The sequence below is a fragment of the Lytechinus variegatus genome, chromosome 16, assembly GCF_018143015.1.
Source record: "Lytechinus variegatus isolate NC3 chromosome 16, Lvar_3.0, whole genome shotgun sequence".
NCBI classification, from domain to species: Eukaryota; Metazoa; Echinodermata; class Echinoidea; order Temnopleuroida; family Toxopneustidae; genus Lytechinus; species Lytechinus variegatus.
Window position 1 is genome coordinate 12,391,759 of NC_054755.1, and position 24,409 is coordinate 12,416,167.

Here is a 24,409-nt window from a genome sequence, read left to right on the forward strand (position 1 = left end):
GTGTTTGTCTCCAACTATAATCATCAACACTGTCATCAGTCGCATCAGTACACTGTTAGAAAAAATAAAAGAAGTTCCTGCAGCAGAGTCTCGAGAACACCTGTAATCTTACCGAATTGCGTAATCTTACAGGAAATTGGTATTTGATGTATGGAATCTTACAAATTTCCTTGAATAAAACACCCTTTTCCCCTTTTTAAACAGACCTGTTCTGTTAAATTGCAGACAAATTCTTGTTTTATGAATTTACAGAATTATTCTGTTATTGCTTTCTACAAAATCTTCTGTTTATTTTCTGTAAAATCACGGGTTTTTTGTAAGATTACGCAATTCGGTAAGATTACAGGTGTTCTCGAGACTCTGCTGCAGGAACTTCTTTTATTTTTTCTAACAGTGTAGAATCGCATTGATATCGCTATGAAGGACAGACGAATTTGACGAGTCTCCTTTCTATCGCTCTAAATCAGATCGGCAACATTCATAGGCATATTTTCTATCGTAGTATTGTAGAATTCCTCAATATCCTTCAAAATGATTTCATCTTCCCGTGTTACAAAGTTGATGGCAACACCTTTGCGACCGAAACGGCCTCCACGGCCAATCCTTGAAGGGAAGACAAAAAGAGAGCTATCTCCATTACTCTGAGCAATGATAATCAAAATACATGCAATACAGCAGAACCTGCACAAATCAAATCAATTGAGACTATAGATATCTGTTCAACTTTGGCAAAAAAAAATTTATGGAAGTCTGACTTAAATAGACACTATACTGTGTTTAAAGTGATTGGTTAACATTGGTTTGCCTTTTAAAAAATCTGAGCTAGAAGGTCACACTTGTCACCTGTGTATGTGATATGTTACAAAAATGAAGCCCAGAAAAAATTGCGTTCGAAAATAGTTATTTAGTGCTTCAAAAATTGAAATAGAAAGTGACCGGAAAAACAATATCTTAATTTCATCCCATACACTTATGTGTACTATTTAGGCGTCTATAAGACGCCTATTTACAAAATCGGGGTTTGCTTTGTAGTTTTAGCTTTTCATTGTCAATAATGTAAATTATTGATAAAAGGGGTGATCCATGCAGGTGGGTGCTTCATAAAGCTGTTCGTATGAATTTACGCACGACTGGTGACCCTTTCTTGTGCTATGTGATATCCCTATATCATCATGATAATAGATTTATGACCTAAGAACATGTTCCAGTCTTGCGTAACTTTACGAACAGCTTTATGAAACTCCCACCTGGTTGAAATAAAAAGGAACAGATATTGACAAATCTACAAAGTTTTGACATTTTACGGAATGGCACTAATTTGGTGTACTAACAGTTCTAGGCATGTCTTCATTAATATTCAATGAGGAAACTGATGATCCCCACCTGTTCTTTATCTATGATTATGTTTATTCAAATGTTTTCCTCCAAGAAATGAAAATATTGGATTGACAACTGATTTAATGCATTAGATAGTCATTGCAGCAACGTATTTCAGTAAGGGGGGGGGGGGGTTAGATCAAAGTCACATGCACGAAAATGTGAAATAAGACAAAAATAGTAACATAATTTTTGTTTGTGTCGAAGTTGCAGGATTATGACCTATGGGATCCAGATGTCTGATCGATGCGACCATTAACCCATGTTTATGATGATTGTAAATATTTTACTCTACGAAAAACATTCGATTTATCCCTTTTGAAAACAGAACAATAACATGGATATACATGTGAAAGGAGAAATGTTTCAAATAGGGTCTGTGTGCACAGACTAATACTCGGCGCGCTCTGGGGGCCTATGCATATTCACGACGCTTAATGAATATTCATCAGCGAGAATAGCCATCATTTTGGCCATTTTCTCCTTCTGCAAGTGAAATTCGGAAACAAGTGTGATAGTTTTTCACCACATTTGATGTGAAATATATTTCGAAATCCAATTTGCAATTTGTCAGCATTAAAGTAGGTCTTAATCATATTTTGTGAAGTATAAATTGAAACAGTAACCGTTATTTTTCTGAAATTATTTACGACTTCTATATATTGAAGTCTTATCTCTCCAATTAGCGTGGTCCGGTGGTAGTGGGTTTAACCCCTCTCAAGTATATGAATTCACATTGTGATAGTATCAAGTAATGATTAACTCGAACCCATTACCGGCTTTCGACCACATTTTGGAGAAATTCTTGATTACTAAATATCGTTATACGAGATTCTTGGAAACTGGATCTCCCTCTGATCAGTTAAAAGTCAAGTCCACCTCAGAAAAATGTTGATTTTTCTCTAAGAGAAAAATCGGACAAGCACAATGCTGAAAATTTCATCAAAATCAGAAGTAAAATAAGAAAGTCATGACATTTCATGGTGTCGCTTATTTTGAACTAAATAGTTATATGAACGAGCCAGTTACATCCAATTGAGAGAGTCGATGATGTCACTCAATCACTATTTCTTTTGTGTTTTAATGTTTGAATTATACAATATTTCAATTTTTACGAATTTGACGAATATGACCTCCTTGCCGTGTTCAGGGAGGAATGAAACTTCATTTCACATGACAATGACGAGAAAATAAAAATATTTCATGTAATAAAATACAAAAGAAATAGTGAGTGAGTGATGTCATCACGGTTCCTCATTTGCATACCGACCGAGATGTGCATATGACCGTTATGTGAAATGAAGCGAAACTTTAAAATGCCATAACTTTCTTATTTTACATCCGATTTTGATGAAATTTTCAGTGTTATGCTTGTTGAATTTTTCTCTTTTTATTCAAATCAAGTTTTTGTTGGGGTGGACTTGTCCTTTAATCAATGTAGGGGTAGTGCTTTATATACGTGCTGGTGCGGTTACAAATACCCGAATCACATTTTAATCATGATACATTTACCATTCTGAACCGTAGAAGCCATGGTAGAAGCTAAGATGAATGTACGTTTCAGCCTGAAAATTGTGGACCAAGGTACACTCTCTTTTTTCCCCTTAACTTTAAAGGGGAAGTTCATCCTTACAAGTTTGTGTTTTTTGGAAAAATAGCAGGAAAATAATATCGAATATTGGTGCATGCGGTTTGAGAAAAATCCATCAAGGTTTTAAAGCAGTTAATATATGAGAATTTTTTTTATTTGTGACATATACAGGCAGCTTATATCGTGTAGACAAGTAAAGAAACAAAAAAGAAACGATCAAATGAAATTTTATTTTCTAAAAAAAAAATATGGTTTTTACTTTTTAAAGTACCTCCAGTATATCAGCAGACTATTGTTTTACACCTGCTCTTAACACACTGTTTTTTAAGTCTTCATGAACAATCAGAAAAATTGAATTTATCAATAAACGGGTCATAGGACGTCACAAATCTAAAACTTAAAATGCTAATACTTTCGCAATCTTTGATGAGTTTCCCTAAAACCTGTGTTTCATTTATTTCTGGTTTATTCAAAACTTTTTCCCAGGTTGAACTTCTCCTTTAAGGGACTAAGGACTTAAAAGCGGCTAATCTACCAAATGTACGATTTCTTGAATGAAGATTTGTAACTGGCAATAAGTACGTACATGTATCATTAAGGCTGACAACGGTAACGCTACATGACATATCCAAATAAATATCGTACCACTGGCGGATCCATGGGGGCACGTACAGCTGGCCCGTACGTGCCACCCCCCCTTAAAATTTTCAGAGGCACAATTAAAATTTGTAATGTAAGAATGCCGTTAAAACAGAAGTGTGTGCCCCCCCCCCCCCCTTAGAAAGCGAAGACCTTTTTTTTCCTTTTGCTTGCCATATGTTTTCGTGGACAAAATACCCTAATTTTTAGTTCCCCCCCCTCCTTTTCGTGCTTGTCAAATTTTTCCTCGGGAAAATGTGCCCCCCGCTTTCGAAAAATCCAGAATCCGCCCCTGTATCAGATACATGGTGAGCATTTCACAAAACATTGGCACATGTTATAAGCTATTGAAATCCTGGCATCTGATTGGCTCAGAATAAATCAGGGAAGATAAATGATTTGCTTCACACTCATATCCCGGCTCTTTTCGGTTTACATCCTTTGCTTCTTTTACCCTCACTTATACATGTACTCTGCGCTCAGTCACTCTCCCCAACCGAGTATGGAAGCAGGAGACCGTCAAAAACACGGATATACGTCGTGTCGTAATTCAATTTAACACGACGTAAATAATTACGTCATGTAGCAAGGAGCAATTCGAATTACTACACGACGTAAATAATTACGTAGTGTAGTAATTCGAATTACTACACGACGCAATTCCGAATTACTGCCCAACGATTTAATGTCATGACGTTAAATGAATTAGTGTCGCTACATCAAATAATTAAGGTCGTGTAGTAATTCGAATTACTGCACGACGTAAATAATTACGTAGTGTAGTGATTCGAATTACGAAACTACCTAAAGAATTACGTCGTGTAGTAAATAATTACTACACGACGTAATTCCGAATTACTGCTCAACAATTTAACGTCATGACGTTAAATGAATTAGTGTAGTGACGTTAAATCGACCAATGAGACCGTTCGTTATATGAGCGCAATGCGAAGAGCTGAGACTACAGAGTATTGTACAGGAACGTACAGGCAGGAAGAAGTTGGATGTTCGATATTCAAACGCCTGTGAAGCTGGACCAATATTCGCCTATAGTATTCAAATATTCAGGGGTTTTGAAAGCTTTTTACAGGTACAGCACGTCTCGGGCAACCATAACACTGGCTTGCCCGGGGGCTTGCCCAAGTACGAGGACATTTAGGGGACACTGAACGTCAGTGAATAAAAGGGCAAGATCTTTTTTCGAGGGGCCCCCAGGGATACCCCGACGGCCTAGCCGGGGTAACACGTATCCTAACTTGTAGAACTTGACTCGGTTAAAAAAGGTTATGGTATTCTAAAGATATGCATAATTCCGGTGAAACAATTCGAGGCATGTCTTCGGGAATATTCATTGAGCAAACTGACGATGTCATATCCCCACTTGTTCTTTTGTATTTTATTCTATGAAATTAGATTTATTCCAATTCTTTCCTTCAAAAACCAAAAAAATATTGGAATAACTGATTTCATGCATTATAGATATTCATTTCATAAGGGAGACATTTCATTCACATGGGGATGGAAAAATGTACAATCATGATTTCATGTAATAACATAAGAAAAAAGGGAAGTGGGGATGCGACATCAAATCTTAATGAAATTTTCAGCATCCCTTTAATACTTTTTTTGTCAAAATTTTCCCCAGACATAAATGACCATTATTGTGAATTAAGACCTCTTTTCCTGTACAAAATGCCCCCTCCCCCTTTGGAAAATCCTGGATCTGCTTTTAGATTCTAAAATTTTTCAACTTTGACACGACTGACATAAAAACACTAGGAAGCTACAGAAGTAAATTACATCAACTAATTTATAGCATTTACTGGGATTGTACATACTCTATATTGTGCACCATAGCATATTCAAGTATCCGATTGTTGGCAAATATGATGAAATTTAGTCTAGGGCAATCCAACCCAAATGAAACCTTGTTTTTATAAGAAAAAGAAAAATCAGACAAGTTGATAGGTGAAAGTTTGAACAATATTGGACAAATAACAAGAAAGTTATGAATTTTTAAAAGTTGTATATATTGGTAATCACTATACCCATGGAGACTTCTAATTGGCCGCTTATGTGATGTCATAGTGATGTAAGGCAAGGACTACTCATCCATGTACTCCAATACATATTATGGCTAAAATGTCATTTTGCCCAAAAGTTTTATTTCAAATTATATTTTTCTTTCATGAGGACATAAAACAATATACTACATGTGTTATATTTAGATTACTACCCCAGGGGAATGGGTACTTAGGAGAAAACCACAAATCCCTGAAAATAAAGTACATGGCCTATGGGAAAGTTGTCCTTGCCCCTTGTCATAATTTACTTGCTCAGTTGCCAATTTGAAATCTACATGGTATTAGTGATCTCAATTTTAAAGCAGCTATAACTTTCTTATTGCTTGTCCAATTTCTTTCAAACTTTCACCATTCTGTTTAATTAATTTTTCTCCTTCCCAACACAACATTCTATAGCCAAGGCTGGATTCCCCTTTAATATATTGTCATTGATCATGAACTGTAAATTAATACATGGCAAAAAAAATCAACGGGTAGGTACCAAGCACATCCAAGGTTCAAGGAAAAAAATGTCCATCTGATATGTGGAGGGCACTGAAGGAGGTACTCCAGCCCAAGATCAAGTTGATTTCAATAAACATTAATTCATTTCAGTCGACTGTCCTTTCAAGTCTTTTTTTCTAAATCGATTGTTCTTATTCCCAGCTTCACAAGTCATCTATTCTTTTCATTTTAAGTCAAAGTTGTTTAAATTCCAACTGATTAAAATTAAGGAATGTCTACTGCGTATGAAGTTTTGACTTGCGTGTATCTTTTCTTTTTTAAATCCCATTTCTATGAAATGCTCAAGTTTTCATTCAAATCAGTTTGATCTCGGAGTAGTGTACCCCCCTGTATGACTGAAATCATTACCCTCCCAGATACCAAACAGTCAATATATTTTGATAAATAGTAAACAGACATATCAAAACATGAATGTGTGTCATGGCAAAAATTCAGCAAAACGGTTATTTACTTTTGCAATTCACTGCATTGCACATTACAATTACATGTAGGTGTGAATTCCATTTAGTCATTGCTCAGATTTGTGCTATTGCCCCACAGAGCAAAGCATGCAAGCTTACAACCACTGATTATAGCATGCCATTAAACTGACAAGGATTATTTTAATGACCAACGGCATGGACAGCTCTTATTGTCCAGGACCCTCATTTCATGAGTCGTATCGGAAGTTACAACAGAAGTGGCCAAAATGATGACATTTCATTGGCACCAACTGCTTTCAGTGGCATCTGTTGTTGATCCAATATTGCTCATGAAAGGGGCGCTCTGATTCCAAGAGAAGTGCAAGCTTTCCAGCAGACATCATTGGCGGGTAATACATGGCTAATCATCTTTCGTAAATTGTGTTTTGTACGCACCAAAACTTGATTTTAATGACTGCGGATGTGAGAGGTTCATCAAACAAAAAATTTGTAGTCATATTTTGCAGTAAATTTCACTGACAAATATCAATCAAATAAATAAATCCACTAGAAAATGCATGAAAAAAGGAACAGAAAGGGAAAATTACTCAGAAAAATGTAGAAAATGATAATCTAACATGTATCTTGTGGAAAATCATACAAGCACAAAGGCATTTCAAGGTGTTTGATTAGTGTTCAGACTACAGAGGTTAAGTAAAATGTCAGATATCTAGCAAGCACACAGAATGGTTTTCAGCAATTAAAAACTCATGAACCATTCTTTGTACCACTGAATAGCCAAAAAGGAAAATACTTGACTGCTCACAGAGCACTTAACGACGATAGAAAAACAAAATCAAGAAGAAATGCCATCAATGCTTTCCTGCGATATTTGAAGCATTTGAAGAACCCACTACATGTCAGAAAGAAATGAACTACAAAGCTAAATAACAAATAACAAAATTCATGAGAACAATGCTTGAATGCATGCAACAGATGGAACATCATAAATGGGAAAGGGTACCGTTCTTTTGCAAGATGACATATATATTCTACACGCCGACACTCAGACATCTTCATATTTATATCACAGCAGCACATAGAGTTGAGTCCAGAATTTGACTTGCGGATAACCATAATTGCTTTAGCAATAAATACACAATGCACCCCAATAACAGAACATAAAACCCCCCACCCAGTGACCCCTTAGACTACAAAACCCCTTACGTTTAAAATTACGATATATTTTCTCTACAACAGAATGTAAATAAAGAAATATCTTGCTTAAAACGACTTATCAAATTGTAATATCATTCACATTTCACATGAGCACAAAGATATATATATGATTTCACTATAATAATCTACACAAACAAACGTATTTATCTGGGGGGTCACCAGGGGTGACCCCCAAGATGCAAGGGTTATAACCCTTGACCGAGTCTTTCTCGTCCTTTGTCTCCAACACAAATATCAAAAAAGAATTGAAAGAGATATAAATCTCTTTCCAAGATACGTTGAGGAATGCTGTTCAGTTAGTCAGTTTTTTCACATTTCCAAGATATCCGTCAAAAAAGTTTGATAAAAGGGTATTCCAATATCAGAACATCGCTAGTATCGCATCATCATCATCACTGTCATCAGTCGCATCAGTAGAATCGCATTGATATCGCTATGAAGAACAAACAAATTTGACGGGTCTCCTCTCTATCCTCTAAATCAGATCGGCAACATTGCTAGGCATCTCATCTACCTGAGTATTGTAGAATTGCTGAATATCCTTAAGATTGCGTTCATCTTCTGTTGGAACAAAGTTGATGGCCACACCTTTGCGACCGAAACGGCCTCCACGGCCAATCCTGAAGGGGAGAAAAAAAGGAGCAATCCCCATTAGTCTAAGCCATGACAAGCCAACAATAGAACCTGCACAAATCAAATCTATTGAGACTAAAGAAATCTGTTCAAACTTGACAAAATTTGATTTATGTAAGGCTGACTTAAGCATACACAACCATGTACCATGACCTTATGGGGCCTGTTGCAGAAAGAGTTGCATTGTAACGCAAGTAAAAATATCAAGAGCAAGTCCCGAATACGGGTGATTCATTGACTGAAAATCAAGTTGCGCAAGACTTTCTGATCGCAACTCTTTCTGCAACGGCCCCCCCCCCCCCATATTAGTGCGGTTTCCTCCAGGGATTTCCAAATACTTTTCCCCAAACTTTACATTCACAGTTTCTGTTCATTTCCAGAAATTATAGCACTGCAAATTGAGATGAGCTCCATGATCATGATACTTATCTCACCCACATGCAGAGCCAGGGATATTACTCTACCTTCCTACGACAACCTTCAATGTCATTGTAATGCTTGAGAAGCACTACTACAGTGCAGGTGCTTTTGAGAAAGGAGCAGACATGCTTCAAGATAAATGAAAAAAAAAAAAAAAACACCTATACTTTCAATTTAAATATTTTGAATGGTTAATGATAAATGCTTCTTACATATGGTCATATCTGAATGAAGAATAACTCTACAGCAATTTTCTTAATGTTAAATTCCTTTTCCATTTTCAATGGAATTTCATTATTTCTTCAATAGTTCAGAGTGGACAATACATAACCCACATTAAACATGAACCCACAGATTTAATCGTACAATTCACCAGGGCCAGGTCAAAACATTGAACCACTATGGCCCGAATTCACAAAGGTGGTTTCTAAAACCCACGGTTGAGTCCATGGTTTATGTAGATTTCCTGTATAAATTACCCTTAATTTAGCGCGTATGTAAGAAATGTCCAATGCTAATGAGCGCTTTTGTCACAGTGCGCCAAATCGACGCCTGTTACCATGGTTAAATACGCTATTTTATTCATGAGTCCACTCTTCAAACAGTGGACTCGTGAATAAAAAAGCGTATCTAACCATGGTAACAGGCGTCAATTTGGCGCACTGTGACAAAACCGCGCATTAGCATTGGACATTTTCTTACATACGCGCTAAATTAAGGGTAATTTATACAGGAAATCTGCATAAACCATGGACTCAACCGTGGGTTTTCAAAACCACCTTTGTGAATTCGGGCCTATAAGTGCAGGTGATTTTGTTCAATTCTGTGAATATATATTTTCTGTTACCAGTACTAGGGATTATCCTTAACACATTGTTTCATGAAAGGGCATTATGTATCCATTATTGAAATGCGCATTGCAGGAGATACATTATCTTCAGAGTTTAGCGCTCCTTCAGTTAACCCTAACAAAGCCAGGTTATTTGGGGTTAAAAGTGTAATTACGGAACTGACCTGTGGATGTAGTTTTCCCTGTTGGTAGGGAGGTCATAGTTGATAACAAGTGAAACTTGCTGGACGTCGATTCCACGAGCCAGCAGGTCAGTGCAGATGAGCACACGGCTAGAGCCTGTGCGGAACTCCTTCATGATTCTGTCTCGCTCCTTCTGGTCCATGTCTCCGTGCTGAGGAAATAAGGTACGATTCATCAAGAAAAGCTCCTTTGGTTGGTAAAATGTTTTTATATATGGCATATCATAAGTGACGCCAGGGTCAGTTTACATCGGGATGACCGTCTCTATGTCAATTTGACCCCCCTTCAGATTTCGACTGCTGATTGTGCGATAGCCGCAAAAAATTTGCATGCGCGTACAGCCGGATGTAAACTTTAAGACTGTATAGTATAATTTTCAAAAAATTGATTTACATAATGTAATTAATAACGCAAATAAGCGTATGAAACATGCCCTAAATTTGTTTTTTGTGTATGTTTTTGCCTTTAACTTACTTCATATAGCTCATAGACTGGTATTTTCGTGCAAGTATCAATTTTTACATTTCAAACAAATATCTACCAAAAAAAAAAATAATAATAATTTATGTATATTCATTGCTTTTCAAATTCCCTGCATTTCTTTATTTTTCAAACCTTTGTTTTTTATTTTTTTCTGATGAACTGTGTCAGGGACCCTTTAGCGATCATAAATAGAATAAGATGAATGCATTGAAACCAACATAAGTAAATACAATCATACATTTATGATTTTTGGTTGAAAAACATAATTTACATCGACTTCATTAACGTTTTAGAGCAATTTTGGTTGACAGAACACCCACCCCCCCCGTTAAATAAAGGTTAAATGTAACACCAGCTTCCTTTCAAATTCTAAGTTATGCATATGAGCCCCCTTCTTTCTATTTTCAATATATAAATTGAATTTTTTATTCCAATCCACATAAAGATGGCGCTAACAGGTATAAATTTTGATAATAAAAATTACATCATAAAATTACATGATCAAAAAAAGGAATTTGGCTGCAGTGTAAAAATCCTAGAGGGTTAGTCTGGACAGCTAGTATATCATTGCGTTTTTAGAACAAAATGTCCCTTGCATGGTTTAACTCCCCAGTAATGGTCACAAGTGACTCTGGGAAATACAAGGAATATGCAAGGGAAGGTCCGCGCCAGATGTCACTGCTCCTAGTGGAGGAGTGACAAAAGGGGTCCTAGTTGCTCTCCAATGTCGTGGCAGAGGACCATACATCATTGCAAGTGTCGCAAGGACTCAGCTCCTTAAAACCACTATGACAGAACCAAGTGGAGGACTTGGGTGTCAACATTGGGTTACTGTAATTTGCAACTTTATCTTAGACTGAAAATACATCCAATATCATATATTTGTATAAAACAAAAGACAATTGTTCAATGCAGAGAGATAATTAAAGCAGCTTGTCTCATGAGATACTTCGACATTTCATTGGGTTTTATGAATACAAATATACAACATTCACCTCTCAAAGGGAAGACAATATTTTGTCTACATTGTAACCTACAACATTAAAAAAAGTTGGCAGATGCAGTATGGTGGTTTTTTTTCTTCAAATACCTACCATGATGGAGACAGTGAAATCTTTCTCATGCATCTTTCCGTGGAGCCAATCTACTTTCCTTCTCGTGTTGCAGAAGATAACTGCTTGTGTGATGGTCAAGGTCTCGTACAAGTCACACAGCGTGTCCAGTTTCCACTCCTAGAATGAAAACGAAATGGTCAAAGAAAGAACATTTACTACAGCCTCGACTGCCACTCTTCCTAACCAGACGGCCCTACCTCGTAGAGGCTCCCAAAATCATTTCAATGAAGAGTTTTTTTAGATTCACAAGACAGTCTTATATACAGAGCTGCCAACCTAAAAACGAACATTTCTGTATTTTTAAAGCTGACAATAAGTATTTTGATGACATCAGTATTTTCAATGAAATACCGTAAAACATATAAAACATGAACTTTAGAAATCAGTATTTTACATGAAACCATCAGTATTCTAATTTTTCAGTACTCAATACTGAAAATCTGTACTACTTGGCAGCTCTGTTTATATCACTTTATTTTCAATCTGATAAATCACCTTTTCCAAAGGGGAAGGTGGTGGTGGGGGGTTCAAACAATCTACATGTATGATGTTGGTAATTCTTGAAAATGTATCTACACATACTTCAAAAATGTCCCTTGCATGGTTTAACTCCCCAGTAATGGTCACAAGTGACTCTGGGAAATACAAGGAATATGCAAGGGAAGGTCCACACCAGATGTCACTGCTCCTAATGGAGGAGTGACAAAAGGGGTCCTAGTTGCTCTCCAATGTCGTGGCAGAGGACCATACATCATTGCAAGTGTCGCCAAGGACTCAGCTCCTAAAAGCCACTATGACAGAACCAAGTGGAGGACTTGGGTGTCAACATTGGATACTTAATCGCTAAAAAACTTATATCACCATTTTTCATTACATCCATTCCCCAATACTTTTTTATACAGATTTCAACTAATTAGTAAATGATACTAATTCCTATAATCTAGCCAAACAAAAATATACTAGATGGATTTCTGACTACATGCAGTCTAAACTTTTGCCTTTGCTAATGCCAGATCGAGAATATTTTGCATCCTCCTCCCCCCGCAGTTTTAGGGTTAATATATCAACTTGAGATTTTCAAATTAACTATGACAAGTGGAATGCTCTGGCAGTCTGACTTGACCTTAATGGACAGTGGTTTGAAGTGGCTCTTTCTCCCCAAAATCTAGACCTTTCCTACTCAATAAGGACAGTTAACAGGTAAAGGTACAACTAATTAAGCTCTTTGGCAGCTACTTATTTATTTTTGCACCCTTGCCATCTTTATTTTCTGCTTAACCGTAAATCTCCCAGGGTGTTTTGATTCTTGTCATTCCAAGGGGGGGGGGGCTATTATGGCCCCCCCTAACCCTAATACTCATGGGGGGGGCCATAATGCCCCCCCCCCCTCAACAATTTTCGCGATATATCTGCTGCGCGAAATTTTTTCACCTCGCAGCTCACTGACTTTTTACATTCAAGTCTCGCGCAAATTTTGAGACCAAATTTGTGACGCCCGGGTACGCGGTTACGACATTACGCAACATTATGCAAGTGCATGTCAGACCCAAAATTGCTCATAAACGTGATTTCATGTACAAATCCAATGCAAATTTAGTATTTAGCCAAAATTCATAAATGTTTCATTATTTCTACTTTTACTGATTAAACTTAATTAATTTTGCCTTGTTTATGATCAGAATTATGTCTGGAACAATTTCCATTGAAAAAACAATAAAAAACAAAAAGTAAAAAAACAAAGAAATACATAAGAAATTCATAAAACAATAAAATACATAAGAAATTTATTTCCAAACCAAAGTTTTTTTGAATTACGATTGTTAAGAATGCTACAAAGAAAATTTTTACCAAAAATTAGCATTCTAGGAGCTTTATTTAGTGAATTAGAGCAAAAAGTATGATTTATGCATAAATTAGCATAATTAATTCATATAAAATAAAATCTCATTATTTTGGAAAATTTTACCATACAGCCTTGTAGATTACATCGCACACTACCAGCGTGCAAATTTTTGCGTCGCTCGCGCGATCGGTGGCCGAGATCTTAAGGGGGGGCCATAATGGCCCCCCCCCCCCGGGAATGACAAGAATCAAAATACCCCGGGAGATTTAGGGTTAAGATCTCAGCCGCGGATTGCTCGATCACAACGAAAATTTGCATGATGGTAGAGAATGACGTAACCAGTTGCACTGGTAAATTTCACTGAATTCATATATTTTTATTCCATATGAATTTATTATGCTAATTTATTCATGAAATCATACTTATTGCTCTAATTCACTAAATAAACTTATTAATAGCATTCCTAACAATTGTGAATGAAAAAAAATCTGGTACCAAGACCATATCTTATGTATTTCATTGTTTTTTAATTTCTTATTTCTTTTTTACTTTTGTTTTTTATTGGAAATTGTTCCAGACTTAATTTTGATCATAAGGCAAAATTCATTAAGTTCAATCAGTAAAAGTAGAAATAATGACACATTTATGAATTTTGGCTAAATACCCAATTCGCATTGCTCTAATTCACAAAATAAACTTCTTTATAGCATTCCTAACAATTGTGAATGAAAAAAATCTGGTACCAAGACCATTTATGTATTTCATTGTTTTTTAATTTCTTATGTATTTCTTTTTTTACTTTTGTTTCTTATTGGAAATTGTTCCAGACTTAATTTTGATCATAAGGCAAAATTCATTAAGTTTAATCAGTAAAAGTAGAAATAATGACACATTTATGAATTTTGGCTAAATACCCAATTTGCATTGGATTTGTACATGAAATCACGTTTTTGGGCAATTTTGGGTCCGACATGCACTTACATAATGCTGTGTTATGTCGTAACCGCATACCCGGGCATCACAAATTTGGTCTCATAATTTGCGCGAGACTTGAAAGTAAAAGGTCAGTCAGCGGCGAGGTCAAAAAATTTTGCGCCACAGATATATCGCGAAAATTGTCGAGGGGGGGGGGCATTATGCCCCCCTGGGAGAATTTGGGTTAAAAATACTTGCCTCCTTCTCAACAGAGATGTAGAACTGCCTGATACCATCCAAACTCAGTTCTTCCTTCTTCACCAAGATGCGGATAGGATCCCTCATGAACTTCTTGGTGACTTCCAGCACATCAGCGGGCATTGTGGCAGATAAAAGTACAACCTGTGATACCAAGTGATCAACTTTAATTAAACACTTAGAAAAACTTATACGCCTGAATTAAGAACACACCATAAAGTATTCTTTCAAATAATTTTCTACAAATATTCTAACAGATGTACTATTAATTAAGCTGATTTCAAAATGAAAGGGAGAATGATAACTTCTCCAATATTTGAACACAGCAAGACCCATCAGAGTCAGCTGTGTTGGGAATTGCATCCATTCATGTTAGCGCTACAGCTGAATGAAAATGGCGCAGTGGGACATCTTTTCATCTAGGGAAGAGGGCTCTTAGTCTAAATATATTTCCTGGAGATGTGGATCCTTGACCCTCACACCCAGGTCAGGCCTATAAAGAATTCGGATTATCGGTAGGTCATTACAGTTTGGCACCTACCTGTACTTCAGTTGGGAGCTTGCTGAAGACATTGTAGATCTGGTCTTTGAATCCCCTCGACAACATCTCATCAGCTTCGTCCAATACAAACATGCGGATGTTATTTGGCGAAAGGTAATTCCTCTGGATCATGTCAAACACCCTTCCAGGAGTGCCTACCACTACGTTGACGCCTCCTTCAAGAGCAGCCATGTCCTCACGGACACTGGTGCCTCCGATACAAGCGCGGCTCTTCACTTGGAGGTAGTCACCAAGGGCTATAACTACCTTGTTGATCTGTAAAAGGAATAATGATCTCATCCTTCATCCATTTTTTTAGGGGGGTGTGCAAACTATTCAACTGTTAGTTTGGGTGATCATGGAGGGGACCTTGTCCAAAGCTAGCAAAAATTCCTATTCCCATTTACAGGTTTGCAATAGACAGCAGTGTTCATTTAATCACATTCACAATAAAGAACACAACTGACAATATCCCCACATGCTCAGGAAAGAATGAAACCAGTTTCTCATTTCTGAAGGGAAAAATTTGTGATATCTGTAATTTCAAGTATTTTTGGGGAAGATTTTTTCTTTAAGTTCACCCTGCCTAACCACCCATTTATTAATAGCATTTTAACACCATTACTCAGGCCTCATATATATGCATAACAACTTTTCAATAAAGTAGGGCGTCTTGGTCTGGTGGTTAGAACTCTCATCTTTCAACCAGAGGGACGTGGGTTCAAATCCCAGCCATGGTGGGTTTTCCTGCAGCACTCAACCCAGGTGAGGCGAGTGGGTACCCGACAGGAATAACTCCTTGAATGCACCATGTGCCTTTAGCAGCTAGAGCTACAGCCAGGGCCCTTGAATAGGCAACCAAATTATCGGTGCTTTATAAATGCTATATATATATATACATATTAAGGTAGATTTGAAGTTAACGGGATGGGTACTGAATTCTCCCCCCCCCCACCCCCCCCCGATGAGCTGGACCGAATGTGCAAGAATTACTGAACATGCTTTACTTTTTTTTCACTTACCTGGTTGGCCAACTCTCTGGTTGGGGCGAGGACAAGAGATTGGCACCCTTTTATGTTCGGGTCAAACTGCTGCAGGATAGAGATCGCAAAAGTTGCAGTCTTTCCAGTTCCAGACTGAGCTTGGGCAATAACATCCTTTCCTGTTAGAAGTAATCAATGATTTCAAGAGAATGTCTTGGGTATCCAAACAGCTAGAACAATCCACACAGATACATGTAAACACTTCAATGGAAAATATAATACAGAACAAAGCATTATTTTACCCTTTTAACTGAAAGGGCAACAATATCTCATATTGAACATGTAGGTTTAACATGCAGATCAACATGAGCTAAGTCAAACTTGATAGTAGAAAAAAAGCAGCATGTTGTTTGGGTTGTACATAGGCAACTGTTCTTAGTGCTGGTCAAGTGCTCCAAAACAACTTCAAGAATCACAGGCATTGAATGTCAATGGGCCTGAATCAAGCAATTCTGTTAGAAGTGTAATTAGTATTTAGACTTTCACACACAGACCACCCCATGAAGGTAAATTCAGATTGAAGAGTCAAATATCCTTTGATATGAAAATCTGCTCGCATATGACGTCACAAATCAAATAATCAAAATAACTTTTAATTCTTTGATGGATTTTTCTGAAACCTTCGGCAATATATTTAATTTTTTTCCCCCTGCTATTTTTTACAATAAACTTTTTGTCAGGGTGAACTTCCTCACTACCAATCAGTTGTGTACTTATTACTGCTGCTGGTAATGAACCTACCTTCACAGCAAGGCATGATTGCCCTCTGTTGAATTGCAGATGGTTTCTCAAAACCATAAGCATAGATACCCCTGAGGAGAGAGTCTTTCAGTCCCATGTTGTCAAAGCTATCAACCATCTTATCCCAGTTGGTCTATAATAGAAAAGACAACATACTGACAATTTTAGTAACCCAAAGGGCAAGTAAAACAAAAAATATATCAATTTAATTTGGACTCTTTTTGGAGCCCTGCTGAAAAAGAGCTGAGGAAAATGACAAAAGTGTATTACTTGAGGATGTCAGTCAGATATCTATTAAAAAATATAAAGATATCGATGGCCAAACATGATTAACAATACAAAGCCCCAATTTGACCTCAAGACTGGCATATCTGATTGCTGAAAAGCAAATGACTTTTTTAAACCTCTTCAAAAAGTATGAATGCATTGTTTACATGAATTGATGATTGAATGTGAGTTAACTTGAAAGTGAGCAATACACACTTGTATGGCAAGCACGTACATGTAAAACAATATTGGCAATAATCCACGTTGAGGCATCACACGAGTTAGACAAGGGATAAGTATTTCCCCCCTTATCAACAAAATAGATGGGCCCGACGCACCATCCATGTGAATGAATCATCACACATTACATTTTTCCTTGAATTGCGGGTCTCGCACAGTTTGCATGTACGTGTAGGCTCCACATTCACACTGTATGTTATTTGGGATCCCATTACTCCCGTTTATTTTTCATAAGACAAATAATGAAGACAGGTCACAGAATGTGCATAATTACTCACATGGGCTTGTTAGGAGTAATAAGCTAACAGGCTTTCACCCCCCCCCAGTACAACAAATCCTTGGGCTTAATAAAATAGCATTTTTGGATATCACCAAAAGAGAAAAGCATACTTACTTCGATGATCCCTTCATCGGAAGGGCCAAGACCTTGTCCCCCATTTTCATCATGCCCAGATTGCGGAACCTGGGAATTCCTGCAAAAAAAAAAAAAAAAACTTGGATTACTTACATGTAAGATTGTATTAATAGATACACTTGGCAGGGTCACATGTAAAGGGCTTGTATCCCAAACAGGGAGGCGGAGGGGAGGTACATGTAGGGTTTCAAAATCTCAACAAAAAATAAAATGCCGCAGTTCAGCAATCACTTATTAGATGAAACCAATGGAGTTCTTATTTTTTAAGGCCATGTCCACCCCAACAAAAAGTTGACTTTAATAAAAAGAAAAAAATCCAACAAGCCTTAAGCTGAAAATTTATTCAAAATCAGATGGAAAACTTAAAGTTATATCTTTAAGTTTGGCTTTTTTTAATACAATACATTTATATGCACCAATCAGTGATACATGTATGCAAATGAAAGTCGATGATGTCCCTCACATTCCTTTTATTTTTTGTTTGTATTATACAATATTTCAATTTTTACAAATTTGACAATAAGGACCAAATTGACTTAATCATAAACTGTTTGAATAATGGCATTTCCACATGTGTTGTAGGGAGGAATACACTTTCGTTTCACATGACAATGAGAAAATAAGAATTTTTCATATTTCATATAATAAAATACAAAAGAAATAGCGAGTGGATGACGTCATCAGTCTGCTCATTTGCATACCGTACCAAACAGGATGTGCATATAACAAACCGTTTTGTGACATTAAGTGAAACATTGAAATGTCATATTAAACTTTCGCATTTTCTATCCAATTTCGATGAAATTTTCAGTGTTAGATTTGATTTTCTCCTTTTAATCAAATCAACTTTTTTAATGGGGTGGACTTGTCCTTTAATTTTACTATCTGAGCAACCATGCAATGTGAAAAATATGTGTATCTTTCAGTACACTGCTGTCTAGAATTAGTGAAGACCGCCAGCGGGATTTGGCCCAACCGATTTTAGATTAGACATTTTTCTACCCCTTTGTTCTTGATTTTAAAAGGACATGTCCACCCCAACAAAAATTTTGATTTTACGATACCTTTACACTAAAAGTTATCACAATGGGATGTAAAATAATGAAATTTACATATTTTTTTAAAGCTTTTGCTTACCAGCAGCTTTCACAAATAACAAATACTGTACAAGCTGTTATTTTCGTGCACAAAATTTCTCGCGAGTCGCAGGGGTCCCACCATTTTCGCAGGTTGTGAAATTCCACCAGTCCACTCTCACAGCATTTGAAAGAAGTAAAACTAACGTTAGTCTAGTGCAAATCTATGAACCTCAAAGCTGATATGTGTGGAAAAAGGTGGCTTTTACCTTTAGATCTGAAAAATTCATGTCACAGTTTCATCTGTGATCCATAGTCATAGACCATAGGCATAGCCTACGGTTAAGCAATCTTTGCCTTTGGAATTTGTGTTTTGTTATGTTAGATTTATATTTCAAAAAGTTAAGCCTAGTTTATCTAGAATTTAGAAATCTAGATCTAGTAGAATGAATTTTAATTTAATATTACGTTATTAAAAGCTACACTGTCCGGTGGAATTGCGGTTAACCAAAAGGAAGGGATAGCATATTCCATCTTGCTGTCGCTGGTGTGCAGCTGGGCGCGCCTTGGTCTTCTGATACACGTGTTAATTTCCTCACAGTCTCACAGCTACAGCAGCTCAGCGCGCGGTCTACCAATGAATGAATGAATGAATGAATGAAATTCCACCCGGCACATTTTTCAACATGAAAATCGTCATATTTCACATGATCCTCAGTTTTTCACACCACCATCCTTACATATCGTGAAGCACACTTCGTTCTCAACATATAATAGGATTTTAAGTTGATTTCGAATTCAAGAAAGGCGAAATATACTTACAATTGTTCCTCATCAGCAAAAGACATTCTTCAGTAAATTTTCTATCGCAAAGAAAGGCCGGGTATTCTTACAGAAGATCCATGTGAAATGAGACAGCGAGTACCACAATATCCATACACTATGAAAACATAGTTCAAAGCTTACTTGTATTTTTCCTAATAAGTTATTCATTAATAGGGCAAATTTATCAATGCTATATGTTTTGGTTAATTTTTACATCGATTCCATGGTTTATATTTACAGAAAAGATGGAATTTGTAAAATTATCTGTCAGCCCTCCGAACGACTCACTCGCGCAATAATTTTATGACGTCTTCACAGTCGGGTTTCCCAATCTGTGGTCGACATTGCCATGTTGCGAAATAAATTTTACACGGATAACTCGTGGAACACATTTCCGGGTGCGGGGGATGAGTAGAGATATGGGATGGGAGATAGGGGTCTAGATCAAGGCGGATCCAACGTTGTCAAGTAGGGGGAGGGGGTTGTTGGGGGTTAAAAAACGAGTCACCAACAATGACTTATGTGGGGAAGCTTCTAAAAGCTGCGACCGACCAAATTTTAATGTTGATATACTTGAAATATAATTTTGTGATAGATTTTCAAATTGAACATTTCACTTTAGTTTCTTTAATTTTTCCACATTTTTTTCTGTTGCCCCGATTTCAAAAGGAACATATCAAATCATAAACAAGAGGTCTGCACTTCACCATTACGATAATACACCAGACGGTGGACTGTACTGTTTCCAGAAGCCTGAGAAGAAGAAGAAGAAGAAAGTTGAAGAGTTATAAAAAGAAGAAGACTCAAGAGATCGAAGGAAAAAGGGAATTATAGAAAATGAAAAGGGAAATAAAAGGAAAGTGTAAGGAAATTGCAGATATGATGCGAAAATATATTTATTTCAATATAGACCTAATTCAATTGGAAATTTTGCAAGCAAGAAGCTTTCTTGGCCTTGAATATTTTTTTTTGGGGGGGGCGGGGGGGAGCGCCCCCCCCCCCCCCTCTGCACCTCACTGCATAGGCACAGGTGTCATGGGGCTGCACCCCAGTTTTTTCCATAAACTTGTCAAAACACGACGATTCAATTCGTGTTTAATTTCATATAAGCGTAGGGGCATCCAGGGGGACCCGAGCCCCTCCCCCCCCCTCCCTTGGAGCAAGAAAAAGGAAAAAGGGAAAAGAACAAAAACAGTAGAAGGGAAAAGAGAGGAGGAAAAAAAGAAGAGGAAGACGAGTGAATAAAATAAGGTGAGGGTAAGTCTTGAAAAAAAAAAACTCGCGCTCGCATTGCCAGCTAGACATATCTTGCTCAATAGGCAGATATGGAGCTTAAAGATATACACAACATATTTCAGCTCGGACAACGAGCTCTCATCATTTTGTATTTGATTTACAAATTGATTTTTTTTTAAGTGCAGATGGAAAATTCCGTTTTTGTGGAGAATATCGATATTTTCAGCTCGCGCTGCGCGCTCGCATTTTGATTGGTGAGTAATGTATATAATTCTATAAATTATTTATCATCCCCTTTTCATGATAGTTTATCAAAAATTTCGGTTCGCGATTTGCAAAAATAAGATATTGTGTGAACCCATCAGCTTATTCATAATTACGAAAGTGCTCAAAATGTCCATATCACAAAATTTCGCGCTTTCATTAGGCTTATTAGATTGATAAATAAAATTTTCATGAATTCCTTATAATTTAATTGTCCCCTTTTCAGAATGGAATATCAAAAAGTTTTATCTCGCACTTAGCAAAGGAATAGAAAGATAATGCCCATTTTCATATGATGACAAAATGTCCTTAGAATGTCGGTCCTACGGTAAAATGATTTTAAAATATATCAGCTCGCGCTTCGCGCTCGCATCATCTATTAAGTGCAATCCATATCCACTTCACAATTTTTGCTTGAAATAGTGCTTACTAAATTGACCCTTGTTCAGATCAGAATATCAAAGATTTTCCGCTCGCGCTTCGCGCTCGCATTATTATTTAGGAAGATACCCAATTACCCATCTTTATGGTTTACAAAACAAGAACAAGTGCCCCGTTCTTAGGTATAAATCTTAATTTTTCCGCACGCGCTTCCATTGTTTAATTATATACCTATCTTGTTCATGATTACAAAAAATGCTTAGAATGTCAATTTTTGGGTCAGAATGTCAAAGATTTTCAGCGCTCGAATTATTTGATTCATGGCTATCTGCAAACAGTCCTTAACAGGTCCCTTTTCGATTACTAGGCAGGCCATAACGTAGTTATGCTCTCGCTTCGCGCCATAGCAGTAATTATTTACGCCTCTTGTTCGGATCACAAACATTACCTAGAATGTTCAATTTTCAGAACAAAATTTAAGAAATCTCCGAAAAAAATTTAGCTCGCGCTTCGCGCTCGAACTAGTTAAATAGGGCTAATGAGATGATTGTATATTAATAAGAATACAGCTATGACTGTTAGGACTACACCTGAATAATGAAACAAACACAAATCAACTTTGAGCAGTCGATAGGGGAAAATTGGGGCTAAAAAAAATTCCGAACCCCCCCCCCCCCCTTGAAAGCCGCAAATTTCCCTGGAGTTTTGTGAGTGTTTCTCTTCATGAAGCTTCATGTGATCAGCTCGATCTGCAATTTCTTTCTTCTGCGTTCACGTCTTTCACGTCCCGTTCCATGGTTCGCAAGAGTCGCCTCATAGGTTCACAACATCATGTGTAAAAGAAAATTTCGTCTTTCACCTCTGTTTTTCTTTCGTTAGGCAATTTTACTTGTTTTCCCCTTATCATCAAAACTGATCACGATTTCTTCTGTTTTCTGATCCAAATGCGATTGCCTATAGCTTTTGAAATATTATATATAGATTTATACTTAAAAATTGTTGAATCTCAAAAGGACGGCTTCTCATAATTTCTTGAAAACCTGTTATAATGTCGATTATAAATAATTTAATAATCAGTTTACCTTTGATTAAGACTAAACATGTTCCTCTTACGCAATACCACGCGATTCCATGTTAATTTCTGTGAAGCTTGTCAGACTGACGTCATCACATCGCAGACAATACGCTCCGAGTGGGAGGGAGAGAGTGACGTCACTGGAAACTTTTTTTACCGATGATTGTCTAGCTTTTCGCTCCTCCGCTATATTCCACCTTGTTTTTGTATGTGATGATGTTGTTATTGTTTATTCTGGTTTTAAGGCTGTGATGTTCTGCTAGATACTAGACATATGCATAGACGTCTGAAATCTGCGGGAGGGGGGGGGGGGATGGGGCAGTTACCCCTGTCAAAAATGTGTGTGGTAACAGCAAATTTTGGCAAATTTGCCCCAGAGGCGTTCCACAAAAAGGCAAAGAATTTTCTTCCTTTTTTTAAATATCAGAAAGTGGCAACATTTACATAAATTCATCCACATTCCCGTGTAAAGATGAAAACTTCGGTCCTAACTGCCTCGAAAATGCCCCCCCCCCCCTAGAAGGAATGACTATATTTCTTCTGGCGCGCCTGGCCCTACAGCATATAGGCGTATGGTAAGCTATACCATCTTCTTAACATTTTTTTCCCCATCTACCTGTTTTGTTTAATTTCCAGTTATGGGCTACTTGGACCGGACTAAGCAGTGGATTAATTTTCTTTGATATGTCTGAGACGATCTGTAACATACCAGACGATTTGAGGGCAGCCACCCTCCCCTGATACTAGTGACAGAAAAACCTCTTTTCCTAGGCCTGTACCCATGATCTGTATTAGTCGCCCAACTACAGTGCAATTAGAGCGCATATCAATAAAAACGTTACATGCTTTGGAAAATCGTCAAAATTGTGTTTATAAGTGTGAACAAGACTTTCTTATATTGATAGCTGCTTTAGAAATCTCCACTATTAGTACAAGTCATATACATGGCCGAACACTATACATCTTTTGTCAAGTGTGTAAAAAGCGGCTTGCAACAAAATAAAAGAAACTGACGCAATTCAAACAGCATTCTGATATTCGAAATCGAATGATTGGTCGCTACATGTATTTTGGTGTCACGGTACTGTGTAGGCCCCTACCATCATCCCCCACGTTTCGAGTTGGAAAATGATATTTTGTGACGGTGGGTCGTGGGTCACGGCATGGGGGGCACCAGGAAAAATATTGAGTCACTTAGTGGGCGCGCTCTCTTAGGCCTACTACCCTAATAGTGACATTTTAAGGACTGTGCCATAAAGCGGATATGCGTGTATCTCACTGATTCAATAATGTGAGCGCGAAGCGCGAGCTGACAATTTTTTATATTCAGGCCTAAAAAGGCAAACTTTTGTAAGTGTGATACGCACCTGTCTCACTAAACAAACAATGCGAACGCGAGCTAAAATGTTTGTGTATATTGACTCCAAGCAGGGACATTTTGAGGACTGTTTTTAAGAATTCATGAAAAGCATACATATCTCACCAGTCATATAATGCGTGCGCCAAGCGCTGCTGATTGTTTTTAGAATTACACCTGAACACATGAAGCACTTTTTGTAGTCATGAACATGATACGTATCTCACTAATCAAATGTTGCGAGCGCGAAGCGCGAGCTGAAAAAAAAATAGACCTGAAGGGTGACATTCTAAGGCTTGCGTACTGAGAGCGTAGAGAGAATTGTTATTGACGTGGCAAAGTCTGCATGATCTCCGAAAACAAATTTTCCGCTACGTGGACTTTGAACATGTCCAAAGTCCGCGTAGCGGAAG

At 37.3% G+C, this 24,409-nt stretch overlaps 1 protein-coding gene and 2 non-coding genes across 3 annotated transcripts; all 3 read right to left on the minus strand.

The window, feature by feature from the left end:
- Positions 1-8,062: 8,062 nt before the first annotated feature.
- Positions 8,063-19,787, minus strand: LOC121429444 (eukaryotic initiation factor 4A-I-like). The gene is made up of 9 exons (XM_041626446.1): positions 19,681-19,787; positions 17,762-17,840; positions 16,861-16,993; positions 16,099-16,238; positions 15,077-15,352; positions 14,536-14,679; positions 11,499-11,636; positions 9,903-10,072; positions 8,063-8,455 (listed from the first exon to the last, which is right to left on the minus strand). Exons 1-9 carry the CDS (start codon positions 19,704-19,706, stop codon positions 8,311-8,313), a joined length of 1,251 nt encoding a protein of 416 aa, XP_041482380.1. The 5' UTR covers positions 19,707-19,787; the 3' UTR covers positions 8,063-8,310.
- Positions 10,988-11,231, minus strand: LOC121430418. Its single transcript, XR_005972032.1, has one exon. It is a non-coding gene; the product is annotated as a small nucleolar RNA SNORA73 family (small nucleolar RNA).
- LOC121430423 lies at positions 12,107-12,351 on the minus strand. The gene has a single exon (XR_005972036.1). It is a non-coding gene; the product is annotated as a small nucleolar RNA SNORA73 family (small nucleolar RNA).
- Positions 19,788-24,409: the final 4,622 nt, after the last annotated feature.

Excerpts from the sequence above, each read along its gene's own strand:
- LOC121429444 (XM_041626446.1), bottom strand. The coding sequence starts at position 19,706 with ATGTCTTTTGCTGATGAGGAACAATT. Across the intron at positions 16,994-17,761 it reads CCGATGAAGGGATCATCGAA|ACCAACTGGGATAAGATGGT; the intron begins GTAAGTATGCTT and ends TTTCTATTATAG. Across the intron at positions 8,456-9,902 it reads AGGGAAAACTACATCCACAG|GATTGGCCGTGGAGGCCGTT; the intron begins GTCAGTTCCGTA and ends TCTCCCCTTCAG.